The sequence below is a fragment of the Sprattus sprattus genome (genome assembly GCF_963457725.1).
Source record: "Sprattus sprattus genome assembly, chromosome: 1".
Classification (NCBI taxonomy): Eukaryota; Metazoa; Chordata; class Actinopteri; order Clupeiformes; family Clupeidae; genus Sprattus; species Sprattus sprattus.
Window position 1 is genome coordinate 19,241,998 of NC_137920.1, and position 21,151 is coordinate 19,263,148.

The 21,151-nt window shown below is 44.2% G+C and overlaps 2 protein-coding genes across 2 annotated transcripts in view; both read right to left on the reverse strand.

Annotated features, from left to right (window-relative positions):
- The window catches only part of LOC308374414 (complement C3-like), a 28,219-nt gene extending 26,420 nt beyond the window's left edge, over positions 1-1,799 (reverse strand). Inside the window, exons 1-3 of the mRNA XM_080850191.1 lie at positions 1,707-1,799; positions 706-901; positions 193-358 (exon numbers count right to left, since the gene is read on the reverse strand). Of these exons, the coding sequence (XP_080706317.1) occupies positions 193-358; positions 706-901; positions 1,707-1,783 (439 nt within the window). The 5' untranslated portion in view covers positions 1,784-1,799. The remainder of the gene's footprint in view (positions 1-192; positions 359-705; positions 902-1,706) is intronic.
- Positions 1-21,151, reverse strand: part of LOC308374279 (complement C3-like) — a gene marked incomplete at both ends in the record, with an annotated part of 152,849 nt that overhangs the window by 32,580 nt on the left and 99,118 nt on the right. Inside the window, 18 exons of the mRNA XM_080850017.1 lie at positions 6,879-6,979; positions 7,565-7,700; positions 8,107-8,190; positions 8,473-8,553; positions 8,888-8,977; positions 9,087-9,192; positions 9,843-9,932; positions 10,109-10,199; positions 10,415-10,463; positions 10,589-10,679; positions 10,875-10,934; positions 11,141-11,296; positions 11,449-11,612; positions 11,985-12,132; positions 12,439-12,534; positions 14,567-14,726; positions 14,925-15,000; positions 20,761-20,964. Of these exons, the coding sequence (XP_080706143.1) occupies positions 6,879-6,979; positions 7,565-7,700; positions 8,107-8,190; positions 8,473-8,553; positions 8,888-8,977; positions 9,087-9,192; positions 9,843-9,932; positions 10,109-10,199; positions 10,415-10,463; positions 10,589-10,679; positions 10,875-10,934; positions 11,141-11,296; positions 11,449-11,612; positions 11,985-12,132; positions 12,439-12,534; positions 14,567-14,726; positions 14,925-15,000; positions 20,761-20,964 (1,983 nt within the window). The remainder of the gene's footprint in view (positions 1-6,878; positions 6,980-7,564; positions 7,701-8,106; positions 8,191-8,472; positions 8,554-8,887; positions 8,978-9,086; positions 9,193-9,842; positions 9,933-10,108; positions 10,200-10,414; positions 10,464-10,588; positions 10,680-10,874; positions 10,935-11,140; positions 11,297-11,448; positions 11,613-11,984; positions 12,133-12,438; positions 12,535-14,566; positions 14,727-14,924; positions 15,001-20,760; positions 20,965-21,151) is intronic.

Consider the following 21,151-nt stretch of genomic DNA (forward strand, 5'->3'; position numbering starts at 1 on the left):
AGTAATTACATGTATGGGTATTTAATCATTATATGTAGTAGTTAATTCCGTAAAAAAAAAAAAAAACGACCCTTTATTTGTATAAGTTCAATCATCTACTGAGTTAATGAACTATGATCGATTACAATTGATCACTTTTCCCCACCTGTGCTTTTCCCCACCTGTGTGGCTCACAAACAAACTGAGGCTCACCTGTGCTTGAAGGTGTGTATATGGTCTTGTCTGTCTGCACAAAGATGTATCCAGACTGGAAGGAGACCAGCACCACTTTCTCCAGCAGGTGGCCTAGGAACTGGGCTTGCAGGTAGACGTACTGGTTCAGGGTCTCGTCCTCCTCAAAGTTATCTTTGTCAGGAATCTGAAGGGCAGGAGAGATAGAAAGGCAGGGAAAGAGCATGTTGGACAGGGGACATGCTGGTCCAGTTCCATTAAGTGCTTCTTCAAACACAATAACACAATGGAGAGAACACAGCAGTAGAAGTGATAGAGGCACTGAAGACACTGAAGGACATTTATAAACAGAATACAAGAATAAAAAACAAATAATAAAAATAAACAAGGGAAGAGAGGGGCGCACGATAGACAAATGAAGAGAAAAAAAATGAAAGGAGGCAAAAGAGAGGAGTGGAGGAGAAGAGAGAAAGGGAGAAGATGAGGTCCCATGACAGGAGCAGTAAAGAGAGGAGAGGAGGTCTGATGCCACACCGTGATGTCTGCCAGCAGCATGTAATTGTTGTCTTTGGTGAGAGTGACAGATGCAGCGGTCAACTCTTTGTCCTTCTTTGGGTAGTTCATCACCGTGATCTTCACATTCAGGTCTCCTCCAGTGTAGTCCTGGGCCTCCACAAACACCTTCTCTGGGGTGCCCACCCTCAGGAGGTTAGGAGCCATCATCACATAGCTGAAGGGTCAGAGTTGAAAGGTGAAAGATTGACCAGTGACACAACAACATATTTAGTTTTATTTTGGTTTACACAAGAAAATCTTTGTACTATATTTTTGGGGCTTCCCACAGCAGCCATTCCTCTCATTGTCACATGCACGTCCTCATACCCAGTAACCTAACGTAACCAACATAGCAACTGCCAAACTATAGATCCTGAGAAGCACAACAGGCTTGTGACAGCCCCAACACAGGTCACATGTTGTACCCAAGCTCTGTAAAGGTATCACTTCACAGTGCATGTTGTGTCTGTAGCCCACAACTGTAAACACAAGAACATGACTGCTGCACTCTTGTACACACTATAATAATAAATAAATAAATTACATGCACTCATGAATGGTGGTAGGGATAGCAATGTCACATAGGCTACTGTCTGCCTAAAAACTTCTAACATACACAGAGAAAGACACACACATAAACAAACACACACTGAAAGACACACACACACACACACACACACACACACAGAGAAAGACAAACACACACAGAGTTACAAAACAGAGATCTTTCACAATACCGAGCCCTGCCTCCCACTTGGCAGCTTCTACTCCAACCCATGAGGCTCTTACCAGAGCCCAAGGAACTACATTATTTGTGCTGTGCACACACTCTCACATACACAGACACAAACACATGCAAACACCCCGGCCACCTCATACACACACATCGACATCAAGGTACACAGAAATCTAGGTGACATGTTTTATATGTGTGTGTAGGAGCATGCATTTTTATACGTATGAGAAAACAGTCTACTCACAGTGGGTCACATGTTGAGAGAGCAGGGAGAGAGAGAGCCACAGCGGCCACACACGCCACCACCAGGTCCACACGCATCCTGCCGCCTGTCTGATCCTGGGTCTCTGCAGTGAAGTGTCTGAGCTCTCCCCCAAACTCGGCCTTATATCCATACCAGCACCAGCGCCCCTCCTCCGCATTTCTGCCTCCCCTCTTCTCCTCTCCTCTCCCCCTGCAGACCTCCTCTTCCCATCAGAGCGATATTGGGCAATCTGGGCTTGCTTGGTCTTGTCCTGGGGGATGGGATGATTGAGAGGTAGAGCAGTAGGCAAATCAGGATCTGACCTCATTTTAGGCCAAAAGCATAACAAACTCTTCCTTTGAGTTTTGAAGTGGCAGAGGTTATGTGTGTGTGTGTGTGTGTGTGTGTGTGTGTGTGTGTGTGTGTGTGTGTGTGTGAGTGTGTGTGAAAGAGAGAAAGAGAAGTGTGCACACAGCTATGCTGTCAGATGTTAATCTTTTCTGCCCTCCCTTTAAAAGCACCTGCACTCTTGTTGTCATTTTACATCAGAAATGCATGAGGGCGTAATCCCCCCCCCCCCCCCCGACCCCATCACTGTTCTTGCTGTCTTTGCTGTTTTTGATCCGACTATAACCTGTGGACTACTAACTGAGAACATCTACACACTGGTGCATCTACATAACCTCCTGTAATATTCATGAAGACAGCCAATGGTGACATGAACACTTAGGTCATGTTAAAGTGCTTAAAAGCTTTGCATCTTGATGAACAACATCAGAAGCAGAACAAGTCGTCCTCACGTAGGTTAATGATGTCCGATGGTCCTCACCTGAAAGACTCACGTCTGATTAACTGCTTCAACAGTCCCCCCCCCACCTCCCCCCAGTCCTTGGTGACCAGTCCAGTCAACTGTGTGAGTATATTAACCCTCTAGGGTTAAGTAGTGTGGGGAGAAATGATCCCCCCCACACACACGCACACTCTTACTCTCTCACTCTTTCTCTCCCTCTCTCTCTCACACACACACACACACACACACACACACCCTCCCTCTCTCTCTCTCACACACCCACACACTCACTTACTCACTTACTCACTCTCTCCTTCACACACAGACTTGGAAATCTACCCTTCCTGCCAGACCAGGTTACCCAATCACCCTGATGGGAAGTGGGAGTCTGCAGGAGAGAGGCTCTGATACGCCGTGCTGCCTGCTACTCTTCCCCCTCCCTCGTTAACTCCACCCTGCCAGCCCAGGTTGAACCACATCGCTCTGCTGGAAAAACAAGTCTGCAGGAGATAAGGGAAAAAAGAGAGGAGAGGAGAAAAGGGGGGGGGGGTGAGAAGAGGAGAGGTGGGGGCTTGGTACTTCTCTTTCCTCTTTCTATCATCCCCTCCCCCATAGACACGACCCTGCACGCCCAGGTTGACCAATTTGCTAACCCACCCTGTGCCTACACACTCTCACCCTCACTCTCACTCTCACTCTCACTCTCACTATCAGCAGCGAAGCCTGCATGCTGGGTGGGGAAGGGAGGGGAAGACCGAGGTCGCAAGCCGCCCTCTGCGCCACCTCGTGGATCTGCTGGCCCATATTTCTGGATGTTACCGGGGCTAGCTAGAATTGAGCTCCATCTGCGCCTCCTCCTTGTCTGAGGCGTGCTCGTCGGAGTAGTCGAGCAGACTCTCAGTTTCGAGGCCGAAGTCCAGGTCCGGTAACGGCTGGTCCTCATAGCTCCACTGCAGCTCCACTGCCTCGTGGTCTGGTGCGACCAGGAGGACGGCTGAAGGAGAGGGAGACAGGCTAGCGGGAACGGCTGCGGCCAGAGAGCGTCTGCCGGACACCATGCCACCTGGGGCCTAAGGGACGCACAGCCCTACAGGGGAATCCTCCCCGACTGGTACTGGAGTAGCCTTCCTAGCAGGGGTTAAAGCAAAACAAAATCCTGAGCCGGAACTTTTTTTTTTCTTCCCCAGGATTCATGAACTTACTCTCCATTCTACTCTTATTCGGTGAGATGTCTCTCTACTCGGGCATCTATGCAGCATAAGCAGGGCGATAGAGAAAAGTCGGTGGTTGAAGCACATTTTCTCAAGACCCGTCCCAATCTACTTCTGATTGGCTAATAATGTTGTCTTGAGAGCGGGAGAGTTGTGCTCCTTTTATATCATTGGCAGACAAACCCATAAACTCCAAAGTGATGGTGATTATATCGAGACGTTTTTTTTTGCAGCCAAGCGCTGCACGCCGGAAATCCGGCACGGTGCAGGAATACTTTAATCCCTGGCTCCCAGAGCACCAGACGCTTGGTGGCCCACGCTAGCGTCATGCTCGCTCAAATGTCGCAGACCGGGTCGTTGCCATTCAACGCTGTTTCGGCGTGTGCCCTGCCTAGATTGTAAAACTCGACTTTCTGTAATGTAAGTCAAACTCGTAGCACTCAGGAGCAAGTGAAAGTTAAGGAACCTGAAAACTCACCAACTCGTAATGAGTAAAACAAGAAAGAAATTGCACACGAGCGAACAAACAAAGAGCGTCGGGAATAGAGTCAGAGAGAATGATCCACCTCGTACGCGAAGTTTCTGAAAGAGGAAGTCACGTCATCGCGGGATAGTGATTGGACGTGTCTCTGCCTTCCAGCATGAGTGAATAGTGCTTCGATTGGTCCTGTGACACGTCAAGTCCCATTTGTTATATCACAGTAACTGCGATAGGAACCCTATTTGTACACATATCTCTATTTATTTCATTCTTTCTTTCTACCTGTCTCCCTCTCCTCTTACTGTCATACCTCGACCGGCCAGGAGATGCCACCAGAACCCACAAGCCCCTGAGATTCGGCCCAGGCAACCCCAGCACATGTCCCAAGCCATTGCCAAACAGACTAAGAAACCCCATGCCAGGTGATCAGAGGAATCACATGTTCCTTGTTTCATGTGGCTGTCTTAAGCCCCTTGTTTCTGAGCTTCGTTGCTCAGTCATGAAATGTCTACCCGAGGAAAGGACTACTCTTTGTGCAATCCATCTCCTAGTGAAAACTCGCGCCTGTGTTTTCTTGATCCTTGGTCACCTCAGCAAGGTCTGTTGGACTCTCTTTGTTTTTTGTGTTTTGGATGCTTTGCTCCTGAGTTTATTGCCTGAAGACGGTGTTTTGAGTTGAGTTGGAAGGACTACTTTATGTTTACCGTGTGCTTTCGGATCCCCTGTGTTTTGTGGAATAAATCCATCTTTTGAATCCTCCAACTTGTCTCCAGCAATTGTGCCTAAACATCATCCTAACATTTACATAGTTCTGCCAAGCTTTGAGGTGTCTTTGATTCCAGGGATATTTTTCTATGTGGAAGACCCGGACATGACAGTTGACAGTGTTGCCAGGTTGGTTGCATGGAGAATTAGGAGCATCTTTCCAACTTGTGGTCCTAATTATTATGCACTTGCATATAGTTTTCTTTATGCTGGGTAACTTTCTGTGTGAAGTTTTTAAAGTTTTTGGGTTAAAGGTATTTGTATGGAAAGGATGTGACTGGGGTGGGATTTGTGGCGTTTGGAATGATGACCAAGAAGAATTAGAGACAAGTTTTGCAGAATCACAGACAACCAGCAGCTATCATGAAACAACCCCGGGTTACAAAATGGTGATGCTAATCACTGCACCACCACACCCACAATTTACTTAAGCAATACGGTTCGAGAGGCAGTACGGTATCGTCAATAATGTACTTGTTCGAGGGTGTTGTTAGGCCCAATGCGCAGCGGAGGGCCGGCAAACCCTCGAACAAGTACATTATTGACGATACCGTACTGACTCTAGTACCTTATTGCTTTTATAACACGGTTGCCAGCGACTTTATAAATATTAAGTAAAATTAAATTATAAACAGTAAGCTGCCTTTCAGCAAAAAAAAGTTCTAGTCACCAAACATTGTGTATCGCATTTCAGTAGCCAAGAGAAAATAGTCCCCCTTTGTGTGGCTGTTGCTATGCAACAGACAAATAGCATTGGAAACTTCACGTCTGTTAGCCTAGCACAAAAAGTTTGTTCATGATTAGCTAGGAGATCAACATTGATCTCGTACCATTTTGTTCATTCACATTGCTCATTTTATAAAGTTGCCATTAAAATAACAAAAACTGCAATGGGACACTTTCAACTTTGTTAATATTTGTTTATATTGATTTGGATATCGCAACTAACTCGCGTGTGTGAGCTACGTTATACTTATCAGCAGCGAGGCTAGCTAGCTAGCTACTATCTGTTTCAATGGATTTTTGGTCTAAGCGTTAGCAGTCACCTACAAATAATATTCGAGACTTTCAGTTAAGACTTACAATACTCTGCAACATTCGTGTAGCACAGAAACAACTAACCGAGTCAATGTAGACATATAAAAAGTCGTGTAGATGGCTTAATTCACATGAAACATTCCCCACTACATTCCCCACAACACGCCGCCATCTTGTTTTTTTTTTTTTTTTTTTGAGTGCGCACTGATATGGAACGCTCAGGTAGTTAAAAACAGGTCGTACAGTTACTATATCGCTGATTAAGGCACACCCCGGAACTCACTCTCAGAATGGTTGATTTCATCTACCCGTGTTATAATAGTAACTATTTCCATGAACTAATACATATTACAATAAACTAATAACTATTACAATAAACGAATAACTATTATAATGAAGTAAAAACTATTACAATAAACTAGTAAAAGGTCTTGTACTCTGGAAGTTCCATCTCTCCATAATTGTAATGTTCATGGGGTTGCAGAAGAAAGTTGATTTGCTACAATATTACGTCGCCATGCATTTGTCAAATACTCACTGAATGAAAAAGGACACATTCATATTACTCAAAATGTCAGTTTGTTTCTTTAATTGCGGAACTCAAAACAAAATGGCATCACACCATTGCCATTTTTGTCAGTTTGAAATCAGTGGAGGGAAAACTGAAAGGCTGCTAACTGTCAACCCAGGTAGTTCTAAACACAGAATGAATGTTAGCTTTGGGCTATGTAGTAGTAATCTCAGTAATAACAGTAATCTCTTAAAGAACACACAAAATCTGCAGCAGTGGGACAGATATTTTAAAACATTATTTGTCAAAAAATTGAAATTGAAAATAGGCTTATCCTACAATGAACATCCAGTATTAGTGACTTCAAAGGCAAGGCCCGTGATGGCTGTGTAAGCGTCCTTATACTCTGGTGACTGGCCCTCCACCTCAGTTGGCCAGTACTCCAACCAGGTCTGATGGCCCATCAGGTATCTAAAGCTGTAAAGTCACACACACATGCACACACATGCACACACACACACACACACACACACACACACACACACACACATATGCACACAAACGTGCACATATATAACTGTTGTAAGTGTTGAATGCGCAACATTTCTTTGGGAAGGAATCATTCCCAATGATTAGCCTATTGATTCCATAACGTGAATGTTCTCATCCGTGGGCTATATCCCTATTTAGCATTGCTATCTAATTATCTTTTTACTGCTTGTCATAAACTATTGTATTCCTCATTTGGAGTAATATAACAGGTTTGGGAGGTTACCAACAGTACAGATAAGAAAATCAGATAACATAATATACGTGCTACAAAGAAGCACTTACTCTAAGAAAAACCCCCAAGTATCGCTTCCTTATGAATTATTATAGAGCTTCAGTCGTGGAAATTCAAGTGATGTGGAATTGAACACGGTCCGAAGCAATTTTTCAAAACATCTGTGTCTAAAAAGCTTGACCCAGGGACGCATCAATAATGAGTAATGCCTGAGTCCGACTTATTGGCGCCATCTAGGGCATAGTAATGGAAGTGCAGGGAAGGTGGCATTTCCTCACCTGCCCTCAAGCTGCACCACGTCCTCCCTGTGGCCCATAATCAGGTAGGTCTTCCCCTCCTGCAGCGCCACGTTAGTCCTGCAGTTAGGATGGGCAATGAACTCACGCGTTTGACCTTCCATACCTAAGTCAGAACCTGGAGGGGAGAGAGAGACAGAGAGAGAGAGAGAGAGAGAGATAGAGAGAGAGCGAGAGAGAGAGAGAGAGAGAGAGAGAGAGAGATGAAGATGAAAAAATGGCTGCTGGATAAATCAATTTCAATTTAAAAGTCAACACTGCCATGTCCTGGAAACAAAATTAATGAATAAAACAATGCATTCATTAATTAATCTAACCAACCAATCAATCAACAACGTTCCTTATGTTATCTCAAGCTGTTATGGCGCAAGTAAAGGAACAGTTGTGTCTTAAATAATTGTTGCAAATATTCAGGGCATTTGCATTTGATGTGCAAGATGCAGCAAATTAAAAAAAAATACATAATTGAATGACAAGAGGTCAAAAAGAAGAAGAGGAAGAAGATAGATTAGGCCCCTGCATACCCTCTTTGATGACCTGGGTGACCTTCATGTGGTAGATGTCTGTGTGGAGAGTCAGGTCCATCTTCTCCACTGTGACTTTATAAACTGAGGAGAACCACAACAATGGATACAAGCAGTGTGTCAGTCAAACGTCATATGCATCTCATACACGGACAGACACAAACAACCTCTCTTACTAATACACTTTTTCTATCTCTTATACACACACAAACACACACACACAACCTCACCCTCTCTGGACACACACACACAACCTTACTCTCTCTCTCTCTCACACACACACACACACAACCTTACTCTCTCTCTCTCTCACACACACACACACACAAACGCACACGCACAGACACAAATGAAAGGTGGGTTCACCATAGTCCACGCCTTGTTCGCATGCCTTGTCAGATCTATCACGGTCATCCACTTCTCCTGTCTTCTGAATACAGCAGCTTTCTGTAGGTTATCAGGAACAAACACATTAGCTATCTCTCAAACACAAGCACACACATAAAGGATAACTAAGGGTTTGGTCCCAGCCTGTAAATAGAAGTTAGAGTGAGAACAAATGATTGGCCCCCAAGAAATGTTTGAGGGGAAATTCAGTTTACGAAAGTTGAAATGAAGTACACTAGAGTTTTTATCTATTCAAGTGAGACTAGAGAAAACATCAAAGACAAAAATACTGGGGAAGTGGATCAGTGTGCTTCTATGAAGAACACTGTAACTATAGCGTGGCAATGGGATGGACTGATATGCAGGTAAACTACCTGCTAAGCTGCTAACCTACCTTCAGCGCACTTGCAGAGGTCTTTGTAACAGATCTTGTTCAGCTCGCCACCCTTCTTTATAGGGTGGTAGAAGCGCACACAGCGGTTATCTGAAATTAAACCAATATTCTCTATTCATTAATGAGTTGATGTATAATTGCTGCAGGATGAGTTCACTCTTTCTCTCTCTCAAGCCATGTTGTGTGTGTCTTTCCTTACCCATATCAAAATACTCATACACAGTCACTGCAGCAGGTTGAAGCAGACCCACCTCCATCATCTTGTGGATCCTAAAAGCAATTTTGTCTTCTCTTTTATGAGAGACCTGAAAGAGAGAGAGAGAGAGAGAGTGAGAGAGAGACATAGAGGATGGCAGGGATTAAGCAAGAGGCAGTGAGAAAGAGAGAGGCAATGAGAGCGAGAGTGGTAGACACAAAGAGAGAGAAAGAGAGAGAGAGAGAAACAAAGTGAGGAAGAGAGGAAAACACAAAAGGGAATATGAAGGAGAGGAGGGCTTTGTTTGTTGATCCAGAATGAGAAAATGTAATAGGGGTTGGGGAAAATAAAGTAGAAAATGAAATCAGATAAGGTAAGAGGTAAAAGACAAGGAGAAGTTGACAGAGAAAAACAACAGCCTTTACCAAGGTTTTGAATGAATCTGGTCTTAGGTTCACAAATGATTATTGATAAATGAGCTTAAAAGGCAATTCAATTACACTATGGTGATTGGGTGGGATTCTTTATGGCTTGGTCAAAGCTGCAATTTTTGTTTCCTATTTACAGAGCCAGAGCTGTGTACAAACACCCCAGGTGGTGTTGGTTTTGTGCTGATACCTCTTCGCAGCCTATTATTGTATGGATTTATAATTGACAGACAGACAGACAGACAGACAGACAGACAGACAGACAGACAGACAGACAGACAGACAGACAGACAGACAGACAGACAGACAGACAGATGTATTGATGGTGCACCTGATCCAGATAGATAATGAGGGATCCTCTGTCTGACAGCATCTTGTCCATCTCAAATTTCTGAATGTACCTGTCTGCACCTGTGGACAACTGCAAGCAAGAGAGAAGCCAAAGATCAATGAGTACCTCCATTATTAGGACTTATTTTCAACCTCTTTAACCCATCTAAAAATGACCACATTTTAACCCCATCACTGCTCTGTCTAACCTTTGATTAAACAACGACAACACCAACAGCAACAACACTATATTGTTAGGCCACTCACTTTCTTGAGGTCAGTTTCATCCACACTGAAGCCAGTCAGCAGTCCAATGTCCAGGATGGACATGGTAGCATCACGTTCTTTTGACAGGTACCTGAGGATAATGATGAACACATTTCAAGTCCAGATTGCCATACACTTTTCGTGTCCGTTCACCTCTGAGATTAAGGTTCAAGTAAGCCGACTATTGTGGCATTTTGGCTATTGTGTACATGTCAACTGTTTAAGCTGACATAGGATAATTCATAAAATCTGAGATTTGTGAGTAAAGCAAAGCCCATATGTCTCAGACAGATATTATGAACTTACAAGAATTCAATGGTGAGCAGGTATGTTTCAGAGGCATCCTTGTATGTTACTGTGGAATGAATAAGAGGGATCTGATTGGTATGACCTGGAATTCTTTTACATCACTTTGGAATGAATAAGAGGAATCTGATTGGTTATGAACTAGCATTCTGCTCCTCCAGCCACTTATTGTACCTCTGTCTTGTTTCTCCAGCTTCACCTCTAAATCAAACATCTTGCATTCTGTGGCTATTTCACTGGGCATGGCATAGTACAGAGTCATTACCTGGACAGAGATATAAAAAAAAGATACCACCCCATGTCAAAACACTCAGCAACTATATTCAGATTCATTTTATGTCCAAACTCGGCCTTACAGTGCATTTCCATATTTGATATAAGGTCTGTTTCGTTAAATTATACGTTTGTAAACTAAAATGACGACATGTAGGTCTTTCATCTATGTCTACGTGAGCCTTACCGACAGAGTTGCCTCCCCAGTCCCAGTGGCAGTCACAGTCAGGTTTTGGTTCATGTCCATCTGCAAGTCAGCAAATATCATTTTTTATCATATACGTATATTGTATTGAACATTAAACATGACATATGAAAACATGAAATCCTTTGATAGGACATTCTGTTTTACAACAAACCAGTTACATTTGAAAGATGAGTGTTGGCAATTGCAAATGAAAACACATCTATTGCATTTTCAGTTTTCAACAAACAATCAAAAACAGCTCACACCTTGTCTGATCGGGTTAGGAAGGCATTGCTATTGGTGAAAGTCCACTTAATAGGCTTGGTGCGCCCGGTGACCTTGATGTCAATGTCCAAGTTCTGGACCTGCTGCTTGGCCTGCGCTGTGTAAGCAGCCACAGCCTGGAACACCATGATGGTGGACTGGTGGGGGATTAAAGCAGAGGTGGTTGGTGATTAGTGTCTTTCAGCTATCAGGAGTCTGCTGAGAGAGGACTGATGACTGACAACAACACATTGGCAAATTATCCACTTACTATTGTACTTTAAGACAACTAATATGCATAGTGCTTCACCTGTGTGGATCCATAGCCTCCTCCATGTTTCTGCTGTTTGTTCAGCCACTTCACGATGGGACCTGCCTTCTCAAACTCCTTGGCCTTCACCAGGGCAAGAAGGGCATAGGCTGTGGCCTCCAGAGTGAAGAGACGATTGCCTGGGACTGGCCAGTGAGTTCCTTCTAAAGGTTTGGACGAAAATATGTCATTTTTTGCCATTAGACTAGTCGTAGTACCACATGCAAGAACACAAATATCCATTGAGGACATGTTGAAGTTTTAAAGTTTTTTACATGGGGTCCTTTGCTTCTACTTAATATCACATATTTTCTACAATTTATCTTACAATACAATTATAACACCATATCCCCCCCCCCCCCCCCACCCTCCCAATCATTAAAAAATCCAGGGCAGGAAGCGGAAGCCCTCCTTTGGGTTACCTCAAGGCTCGGTGCTCTCTTTTCAATGTAAACAACTTGCTTAGGTTTGATTATAGACTCATGTGGCTTCTCTTGTCATCACTATGCTAAATCACTACAAACTTCCCAGCCCACCTGCAGCATGTTTGAACAGGATCTCCTGGTTCAGTTTTTCTTCATTGGCAAGGGCATAGGAAACCATGGCAACAGCGTATGGATTGTTCAATGTCTTTAGCCGGCCTTCCAGATAATCACGAGCTCTCTTCATGCTGCCTGGAAGACTCTGTGGTGTGGATCATATGTGCCAGAAAGGATAGATTTACTATTGCCATTATAACAATCGACTCCTTAATCATATCATATGCCCGACTTTTTAGCATTTGAAACATACATAAAAAACAACATGAATTGAATTAGCTGTTGGAAGAATCACCCAAATCATAGACATGTGTTGGTTACCATTAAGCATTGTGACTTTACTGTTTAAGATACAGTTGGTATGCCAACAGTTGGAATCTTAAACAGTAGAGTCACACTAGCAAGAAAGTCTTTATTGTGTTGCCAGAGTGTCCAAAGTGGTGAGACTTACAGCAACAGTCTCAATGCAAAGTTTACTGCCCTCCTGCAAGGCAATCAGCACAAATGCTGTCATGGAAGCATCTGCATCATTTCCTCGTACTCCACCCTGGAAACACATGACAACACATTGGTCCAAGTCCATAGGCCTGTACTTATCATTCAGTTCACTAGTGTTCCCCTCGGAAGGCTTGATTTAGAGAGCTGATAATAAGTTGTGGTGGAAAATCTGTGAATTAAATCTTACTATTCTTTGTGTATATTATTAACTAACACACACACAAATACATTGGCATACACACACATGCACATACACAGACATACAAACACACACACAGGCACACACACACAAACACAGACACACGCACAGGCACACGCATACAGACACAGACACACAGGAACACTCACTCACTCACTCACTCACACACACAGGCATACACACAGGCACACACACACACAAAAAGCATACACAGGCAGAAGCACACAGAGGCACAGGCACACAGAGCTACTCACACAGGCAGAGGCACACACAGGCACACACCAGCACACTCACACAGTCTTGCATCAGTATGTGTATATTAATACTATATTCTAAACCTGATTGTTCAAATCCTTGATTGTGATTGGCTAAAAGCCGTTGTAAAATCCAGCATTACCTTACAATTTGACCTGATTACATTCCATATTACTGCGCGGCAATTGGCAAGGCATTCATATCCGCTTCGCGTCGTGCCTAACAACTCCCTTACCTGTTCTAAAATCAGCGCAAAGCACGGCCTCTTGGGGCTTATTGCTTAAGTAATCAATAGAATGTTCATGATAGTAAGCTGATAAAAGTTAAATCACAGCATGAGATACTCCACTGACATAAGATTGCAGGAGCCCTACACACACACATATTAGGCTGGGAGAGTCCCGTAGGGACAGTCCCAGTGTCTCCCAATGAAGTCCCTTGAAGTACTGGAAAAAACCTACTCCAGACCGAGGTTGAGTTAGTGCGCATGTGTCAGCCAGTCAGATAGAGGTCAAGTGTTGCAGCTGTGTTTTCTGGCTACTCAGCAGAAATTAGAAGTTGCATTGTAGACAGAGTGGCGGAGATTAGAAGATATAGGGTGACATCTACTGTATATAAGCCATTGCAATCTTTGTATCAGGAGCACTGTCTGCAGACATGCTCAGGTTTGTGATGTTGGTATCGTACTGATTGAATAAACCTTGTTGCTTCACACTCTGCCGGTCTGCTGGACTTTGTGAGTATTTTCACCACAAGTAACAAGAACTTAGAGTTTTAACTAGATCAGAAGACTGTATATTTTTCCTACTTTTAAACTATAAATCTGACACAACAAAGTATATTGGGTAGCTGGCCATGAGTTGCCTATAGCCTTCAATGAGACTAGTAGTAGCCTTCAATGAGACACATTATTGTTGATGCCGGGTGTGCTAACAGGTCGACGATCAGTCTTTTTTCCCTTTATATTTAGGTTGGGAACTATGAACAGTGGTTCATCATGGTCGGAGCCAGAGCAGAAGGTGCACGCTATGGGTTTGATCCCCATGAAACTCTATTATGTCAATAGGGGACTTGATTCCACAGTCACTCTGACTGTATAACTTACATTGGTCGACAAAAATGCTTATGCGTGTAATGGTGAGTTCCCTGTAAGGAACTGCTGAAGATCATGGAAATGTGTTTGATAAGCTCTGTACGACTGCTTGATGAATGACCTTGGTGTAGAGTGAAAATGCAAAACTACTTGGGAAAACTGAATGAATGACCTCTGTGTAGCATGAAAAAGCAAGAAAAAAATCTGAAAAGGACAACAATAAGACTGCTGGACATGCCGAAGAAGCGACTGTATCCTGAGAAACGCCTGGAGTAGGTGTTGGATGTACCGTATGAAGTCCTGCTCTTCCAATTCACTCTGGTCAGCAAAGTTCTTGCTCCCTTACTTAACGTCTGCCTATGGGAAGCTATGCTGGAGCCTGTGATGTGGTGGACAGATAAGGAGGGTCTAAATCTCCTAGAAAATGGAAGTGGGATAGGTGACGGCTGTCAATCATCCATATGGGTTCCTCCTGAACTTTGTTTAGAGAACATCATTACATTTTCAGAGTAACTCTCATTGAGTATCCCATACCACCATTTCTGCATGGTACACGCTGGAGACCTCCACAAAGCTGTCATCTGGCTGCTGGGAGTTCAGCACCAACCACTTGAGGGCGTCACAGATAACGTTCTCCTGAATGCTAATGATGTCACTGGCCATGGCAAAAACCTTAGCCACGTACGCTGTTAGCCTAAAGGGGTTGGGGGGGAAGGGAGGGAGAGAGAGAGAGAGAGAGAGATAGAGAGACAGACAGACAGACAGACAGACAGACATAGCGATCAATAGATAGATAGATAGAGCAGGGTTATATAACAACATTAGTATTATTGATGTCATGTGATGACATCATTACAATAGTGAGTCATGTTGCCGTGTGAACACAACTCACCAAGCGCTGCCTGGTTTGCCTGCCCAGACGGCAAACGCCCCGTCTGCCTTACGGAAGGCCAACTCTTGTTGGTAACCTACAGAGAATGAGAGTAAGAGATGCAAATGCTAAGAATTACACCCACATATCTGTCATACTTACACAGACACACAAATATTTACACATGCACCCTTTCAGTATCTTTGATCTTCCTATTATGTTGATGTTTTTGATGTCTGTTGCTCACCCGTGTTGGTGTAGGACTAGTTGCAGTCTGTGCCTTACCCATATTGTTGTATTACACATACATTCATGTTGACTCATTTTAGGTCACCATGGGTTTTGCAACCATGGGGGATGATGACCAAACTTCTTTATTGTAACCAACCCTCTCATAATAGAAACTGCTGCCAAATAATCTGCACTGAAGTGCTGCGGTTGTCAAGTCAAAGTCAAAGTAGCTTTATTTGTCAATTACTTCAAATGTCAAGACATACAAAGTATTCGAAAAAAACGTTTCCCACTCTCCTACGGTGAAACATATAAGTGCACAGGCACAACAGAGAGGACATACAAACATACAGACAAGACATTACATAATACAAGTAGAACATACAGATAAACATATAGCAGCATAAGTTACATAAAGTGAGGTTATGTAGTGCCAAAAAAGGGCAATTTGGTACAGTGATTGGTGTTACCATAAGTGATAAAAGTGCAGAAGCAGATTGTTACAGAGTCCTGAGTGATTTAAGGGGGGTTGGGGGAATTTGGATATGGCTGGGAGGAGTGAGGGGAGAGAGTTTAGTGTCCTGACAGCTTGGTGAATGAAGCTGTTGCTGAGTCTGGTGGTGCGGCAACGGAGGGTCCTGTATCTTCTTCCAGAGGGTAGTAGGCTAAACAGGCTGTGTGCGGGGTGGCTGGTGTCACTCGCAATTGAGGTGGCTTTTCGTGTGAGCCGGGTGGTGTATGTGTCCTGCAGGGAAGGGAGTGAGGCACCAATGATTTTAGCAGCTGTGTTCATTATGCGTTGCAGTGCTTTTCTGCTGTGTACAGTGCAGCTGCTGCCCCACACAGTGATGCAGCTGGACAGGATGCTCTCAATGGTGCCCTGGTAGAAAGTTCTCAGGATTGGTGTCGGTGCTTTCGCTCTCTTGAGCTTGCGGAGGAAGTAGAGGTGCCGCTGGGCTTTCTTCGCCAGTGATGCAGAGTTGGTGGCCCAGGAGAGGTCCTCACTGATGTGCACCCCCAGGAATTTGGTGCTGCTCACTCGCTCCACAGCAGCACCATCGATGGTCAGTGGTGGGTGTTCATTGTGGCTTCTCCTGAAGTCAGCCACAATCTCCTTTGTTTTGCTGACATTCAGCAGGAGGTTGTTGTCTTTGCACCACGTGGTCAAGAGGTTGACCTCCTTCCTGTAGTGGGTCTCATCGTTCTTGGTGATGAGACCCACCAGAGTTGTGTCGTCCGCAAATGTCACCATGTGGTTGGTGCTGTAGGTTGGTGTGCAGTCGTGTGTCAACAGGGTGAAGAGCAGGGGACTGAGCACACAGCCTTGTGGGGCCCCTGTGCTCAGTGTGATGCTGCTGGAGATGTTGTTGCCGACCCGTACTGCTTGTGGCCGCTGACTGAGGAAGTCTAACACCCAATTGCAAAGGGAGGTGTTGAGCCCCAGCTGGTCCAGTTTATAGATAAGATGTTGTGGTATTATAGTGTTAAAAGCTGAACTAAAGTCTATGAAAAGCATTCTCACATGTGAGTCTGCTTTTTCCAGGTGGGTGAGGGCTGGGTGGAGAGCAGAGCAGATTGCGTCCTCTGTGGAACGTTTGGCCCGGTATGCAAACTGAAAGGGGTCCAGGGTGGGGGGGAGGATGGACTTGATGTGTGACATGACTAGCCGTTCAAAGCACTTCATTATGATGGGGGTCAGTGCCACAGGGCGATAGTCATTGAAGCAGGATGGAGCCGGATTCTTTGGCACAGGTATGATGATGGAAGTCTTGAAATGTGATGGAACAGCAGCTTGACTCAGAGAAGTGTTGAAGATATCCGTGAAGATATCCTTAAGCTCCTCTGCGCAGTCCCTCAGTACACGGCCTGGGATGTTGTCTGGGCCTGTTGCTTTTCGGGGGTTGATAGTGGAGAGTGCCCTCTTCACACTTTCTGCAGACAGGTACAGAGCCTGGTCGTGGGGGGGCGGTGGAGTTTTCTGTGGGCTTGTGTTGTTGGTTGCTTCGAACCGTGCAAAGAAGCTGTTGAGGTTGTTGAGCAGAGAGATGTTATCGTCGCAGGTCTGTGATGCAGGCTTGTAGCCTGTGATGGTCTGGATGCCCTGCCACAGGCTGCGCGTGTCTCTGCTGTCCTTGAAGTGGCTCGTTATCTTTTTTGTGAAGTCCTGTTTTGCTGTTCTGATGCCACGGGACAGGCTGGCTCTCTCTGTTCTTAGGCCAATCCTGCTCTGAAGGCTTTGTCCCTGGCCCTCAGCAGCTGATTAACAGCTCCTGTCAGCCATGGTTAGCCCACGTGATGATGGTCTTTGTGTGGGTCACATCATCTGTGCATTTGCGGATGTAAGCAAACAGTGTCTGTAAGCTCCTCATTGTCAATGTGGTTTTTGTGTGTGGCTGCTTGCTTGAACATGTCCCAGTCTGTTGTCGCAAGACAGTCCTGAAGTGCACACCTTGATCCATCCGGCCACACTGTAATCTCTTTCCGAACCGCTTTTTCCACTTTCACTCTATATGCTGGCATTAGCATAACAGCGAGGTGGTCAGAAAGTCCAATGTGGGGGAGGGGGGAAGCCTTGTATGCTCCTTTGTGTGAGGTATAGACCAAGTCCAAAGTGTTTTTCTCCCTGTTTGGGAAATTGACATGCTGATGAAATTTTGGTAGGACAGTCTTAAGATCAGCATGGTTAAAATCTCCAGCAACGATAGTAAATCCATCTGGGTGTGCTGTCTGTTGTTCGCTGATGGCCTGATAAAGTTCACTAAGTGCCTCATTCCTGTCACCGCTGCTGGAGGTTGGAGGGATATATGCCGCGACTAGCAGAACCGCAGTAAATTCTCTCGGCAGATAGAAAGGACGGCACTTCATGATCATAAACTCCGCCAGTGGTGAATAGTGTCTGCATACAATCACAGCGTCCTGGCACCACGCGTCACGTATGTAAACACAAACTCCTCCACCGCGTTGTTTACATCCGTTATCGTGGGCTCTGTCCGCTCGATAGCATGTAAGCTGCTCGAGATGTAATGCGGAGTCGGGGATGTTGTCATTTAGCCATGTTTCAGTAAAAACAAGCACACAGCAGTTACTCACTGTCTGATTCGCTGACCTCAGCAGTCGTATGTGGTCTATTTTCTTGTCCAAGGAGCGTACGTTAGCCATGATGATGGATGGTATGGCTGGGCGAGTTGGGCTAGCCGCTAGCCTGGCTCGGATACCTCCGCGCTTTCCCCTCTTCTGTCTCCTTGCACACCGTTTCCGACGTCTCTTTATCGGAGCTGTAGTCGCAGTCAGGTCCAATGTAATCATGGACTGGCGAAGTAATCCGAGCTCCTTAATGGTTGTCTCTGTTGTAGTATCCAACACGTTGTAGATCTTGCTCTTGCAGATATCTAACAGAGCCTGTTGACTGTACTTGTAATCCGACGCTATTTCCATGGTAACGTTCATAACAATAATAATTTCACTGGCTTATTACATTAAATATGTGTAAATCTTGCTCTTGAAGATGTCTAGCAGAGCCTGTTGTACTGTACTTATAATCCGACGCAGACAGACGAGACGAACACGACAAACTTTTGGACAAACACTTATTAAATAAACAAAAACACCGTATTTTCGGAAGAGTGAGTGGTCGCTGCGTCTAGACGCGCCACCGTCTCCATGACAACAAAGTCAACAAGGGACCTGATGATGCACACTCAATAGCTGTTGGAAATTGAGCTTGCCTTTTCCAATTGGATGACAGGGGTATCAAAGTAAGTAATTGTGGTAATATACAGACTAAAAGTGTGGTAATGTTTACAGTCATTAATTCATTTTATATATGTTTTAAGTTAGTTTAGTAGTGTTAAGAGGTAAATTACAGTCAGTCTTTAAAAAATATAAGGGGAGTGGTTATGGGGAATAATGATAAGCCTTCTATTGGTTGGAGTCAGATAATAGGAGGTCATTTCATTGGGTTAGGAATTCAGCCATACCTGGAGTAGGTGGGAGTGTCTGTTTTGTTTTTAAAGCTGAGCGCGCAAGGGTCTCAGCCTCGGAACAAATTCGAATACTTCTCTTATTGTTGGCTTAAATTGTGACAATCAATTCTAACGAGTATTCTACATCAGCTGGAAACCAGACGCGTCATTTTTGAGAATTTTAGTAATATTCTAACCGGACGCAACAAAAGCTTTAAAATTAGGTGATAGTGACAGGTCTAATTAGTAAAGCTAACATTGTTTTTTCAGTCAGGGGCTGCACCACCCACAGTTTTATAAAGCAGTAAGGTGGCTTCAGACCTTTCTAAATTATCTTTGGATACAAGCGTCTGCTAAATTATGTAAATGTAACTTTTCAAAAAGACAGGGTGCAATTTTCTATTATCTATCAATCATATCACTGTGTGGGAAATTGGCGAACTGGCGCCCCCTGCGGCTGCAGGCGCACCTGCTCCCTAAGAAGGTGCCTTGCACAGATCCTGTGCGGGGGACAGTTTAACTTTGGGTGTCCCAGATGGAACTTGTTAGGTTGGAATTTTCCTCTGCTAAAGTAATAAACTAAGCAAACATGGTCATGGCATACTCATTATTCACATTTTTGTCATTGTGAGTACCGTCATACTTTCACCACTGATGTTATGCTAGGCTTAGGCAAGTTATCTCTGGTTAAAACTAGCTAACGTTAGCTATTTGCTAGCTAGCTTGACAGTTATCGTTATGGTGTTAATTATCGGACTGCGTGTGTTTTTTCGGCAAACGTTCACGTTGTCATTTTTATCCATAAGCTACTTAAATGAGCACATCGATTGTTAAACCATTATTAAACTTAGCATTTTGATTGTCTAACAGAATGGCCGATGTTTGACACTGTCAGAAAACTGACCTAGCAGCTACGCTAAGACACTGCCCCGTCAGGGACAGGGTAATGCTAGTTAATAAACGTAGATCTACATCTCAGTGCCTCTCTCCAGATGAGTTTTAAATTAACTGAAGGTAAATTAATGAAATCTTTCACTACGGTGCATAAACAATGCTGGTATGGGATGTTGTTATCTGCAATCGTGATGACCGTGAGATGGATTCGCCTTGTTGCAATGTGATCTGTAAATTCTCGCCTCCAATTTAAGCTTGTCATCCATCATATCTAGTTTTACATTTTGCACATATCCCTCCATTGCATAATGAAGTCCCTTTTGAAGGCTTTTAAACGCAATCAGGTCCTTCTGTCTCAAAAAGTTGCCTAGAGCCTCTTGGGATATCATCTTGACACTGATAGCTGCTTTTGTGAACTCTAGTCAGCTCCTCTAGTTTGTCCGAGTTAGCAACAGTAACTAATATAAGGGAGACCGGGCTTAGTGATAAGTCAATTGAGAAATTAAAGTGTGTCTTTCACTTATATACTTATAATAATAATAAAAAATATGATTTTTTTTTCCTGTGGGGGGGAGGAGGGGGTCTCGCCCGGGGCGTAATTCCATGTAGAACCGCCACTGTAAGTAGGACATGCTGAACAATGTAGCACACTTTAAAACATGATGTTATGTTCACAATATCAACCTAAAAGAAGTATAAAAATGCAAGTGATTTAAAATTGGGAATTTTTCAAGGGGGCATTATTTATGTTTTGCATAGTCATGACTCACCCATGTTGATGTAATTAATGGCTGTGCCTCTCTTCTCCAGCCCCACATTCTCCCACTGTTTGGTGGTGTCCAGGTAATGGGTGGCGATGAGGGGAAGCGTCATGCCGATCATGTTCTGCTCTCCACAGCCTCCGGGCTGCTGGATGAGGGAGCCCATGGATTCTCCTGTGATGGCCTTCTCAATGGTCTGGCTGATCTGCTCCCCTGATAAGACACATAGTCACATCCCCAATATGCGTAGGAGCAAATCTTATATGATCAGAATAGTGAGCTCACAATCAAAATTAGGTGAAAAACTGAAGTGAAGTGAAATTAATAAATACAGTGGAAAAGTTCAAGACCATCACATCCTCAGTGCAGAAAAAAAATGTAAGTGAAAATGCAATCCTAA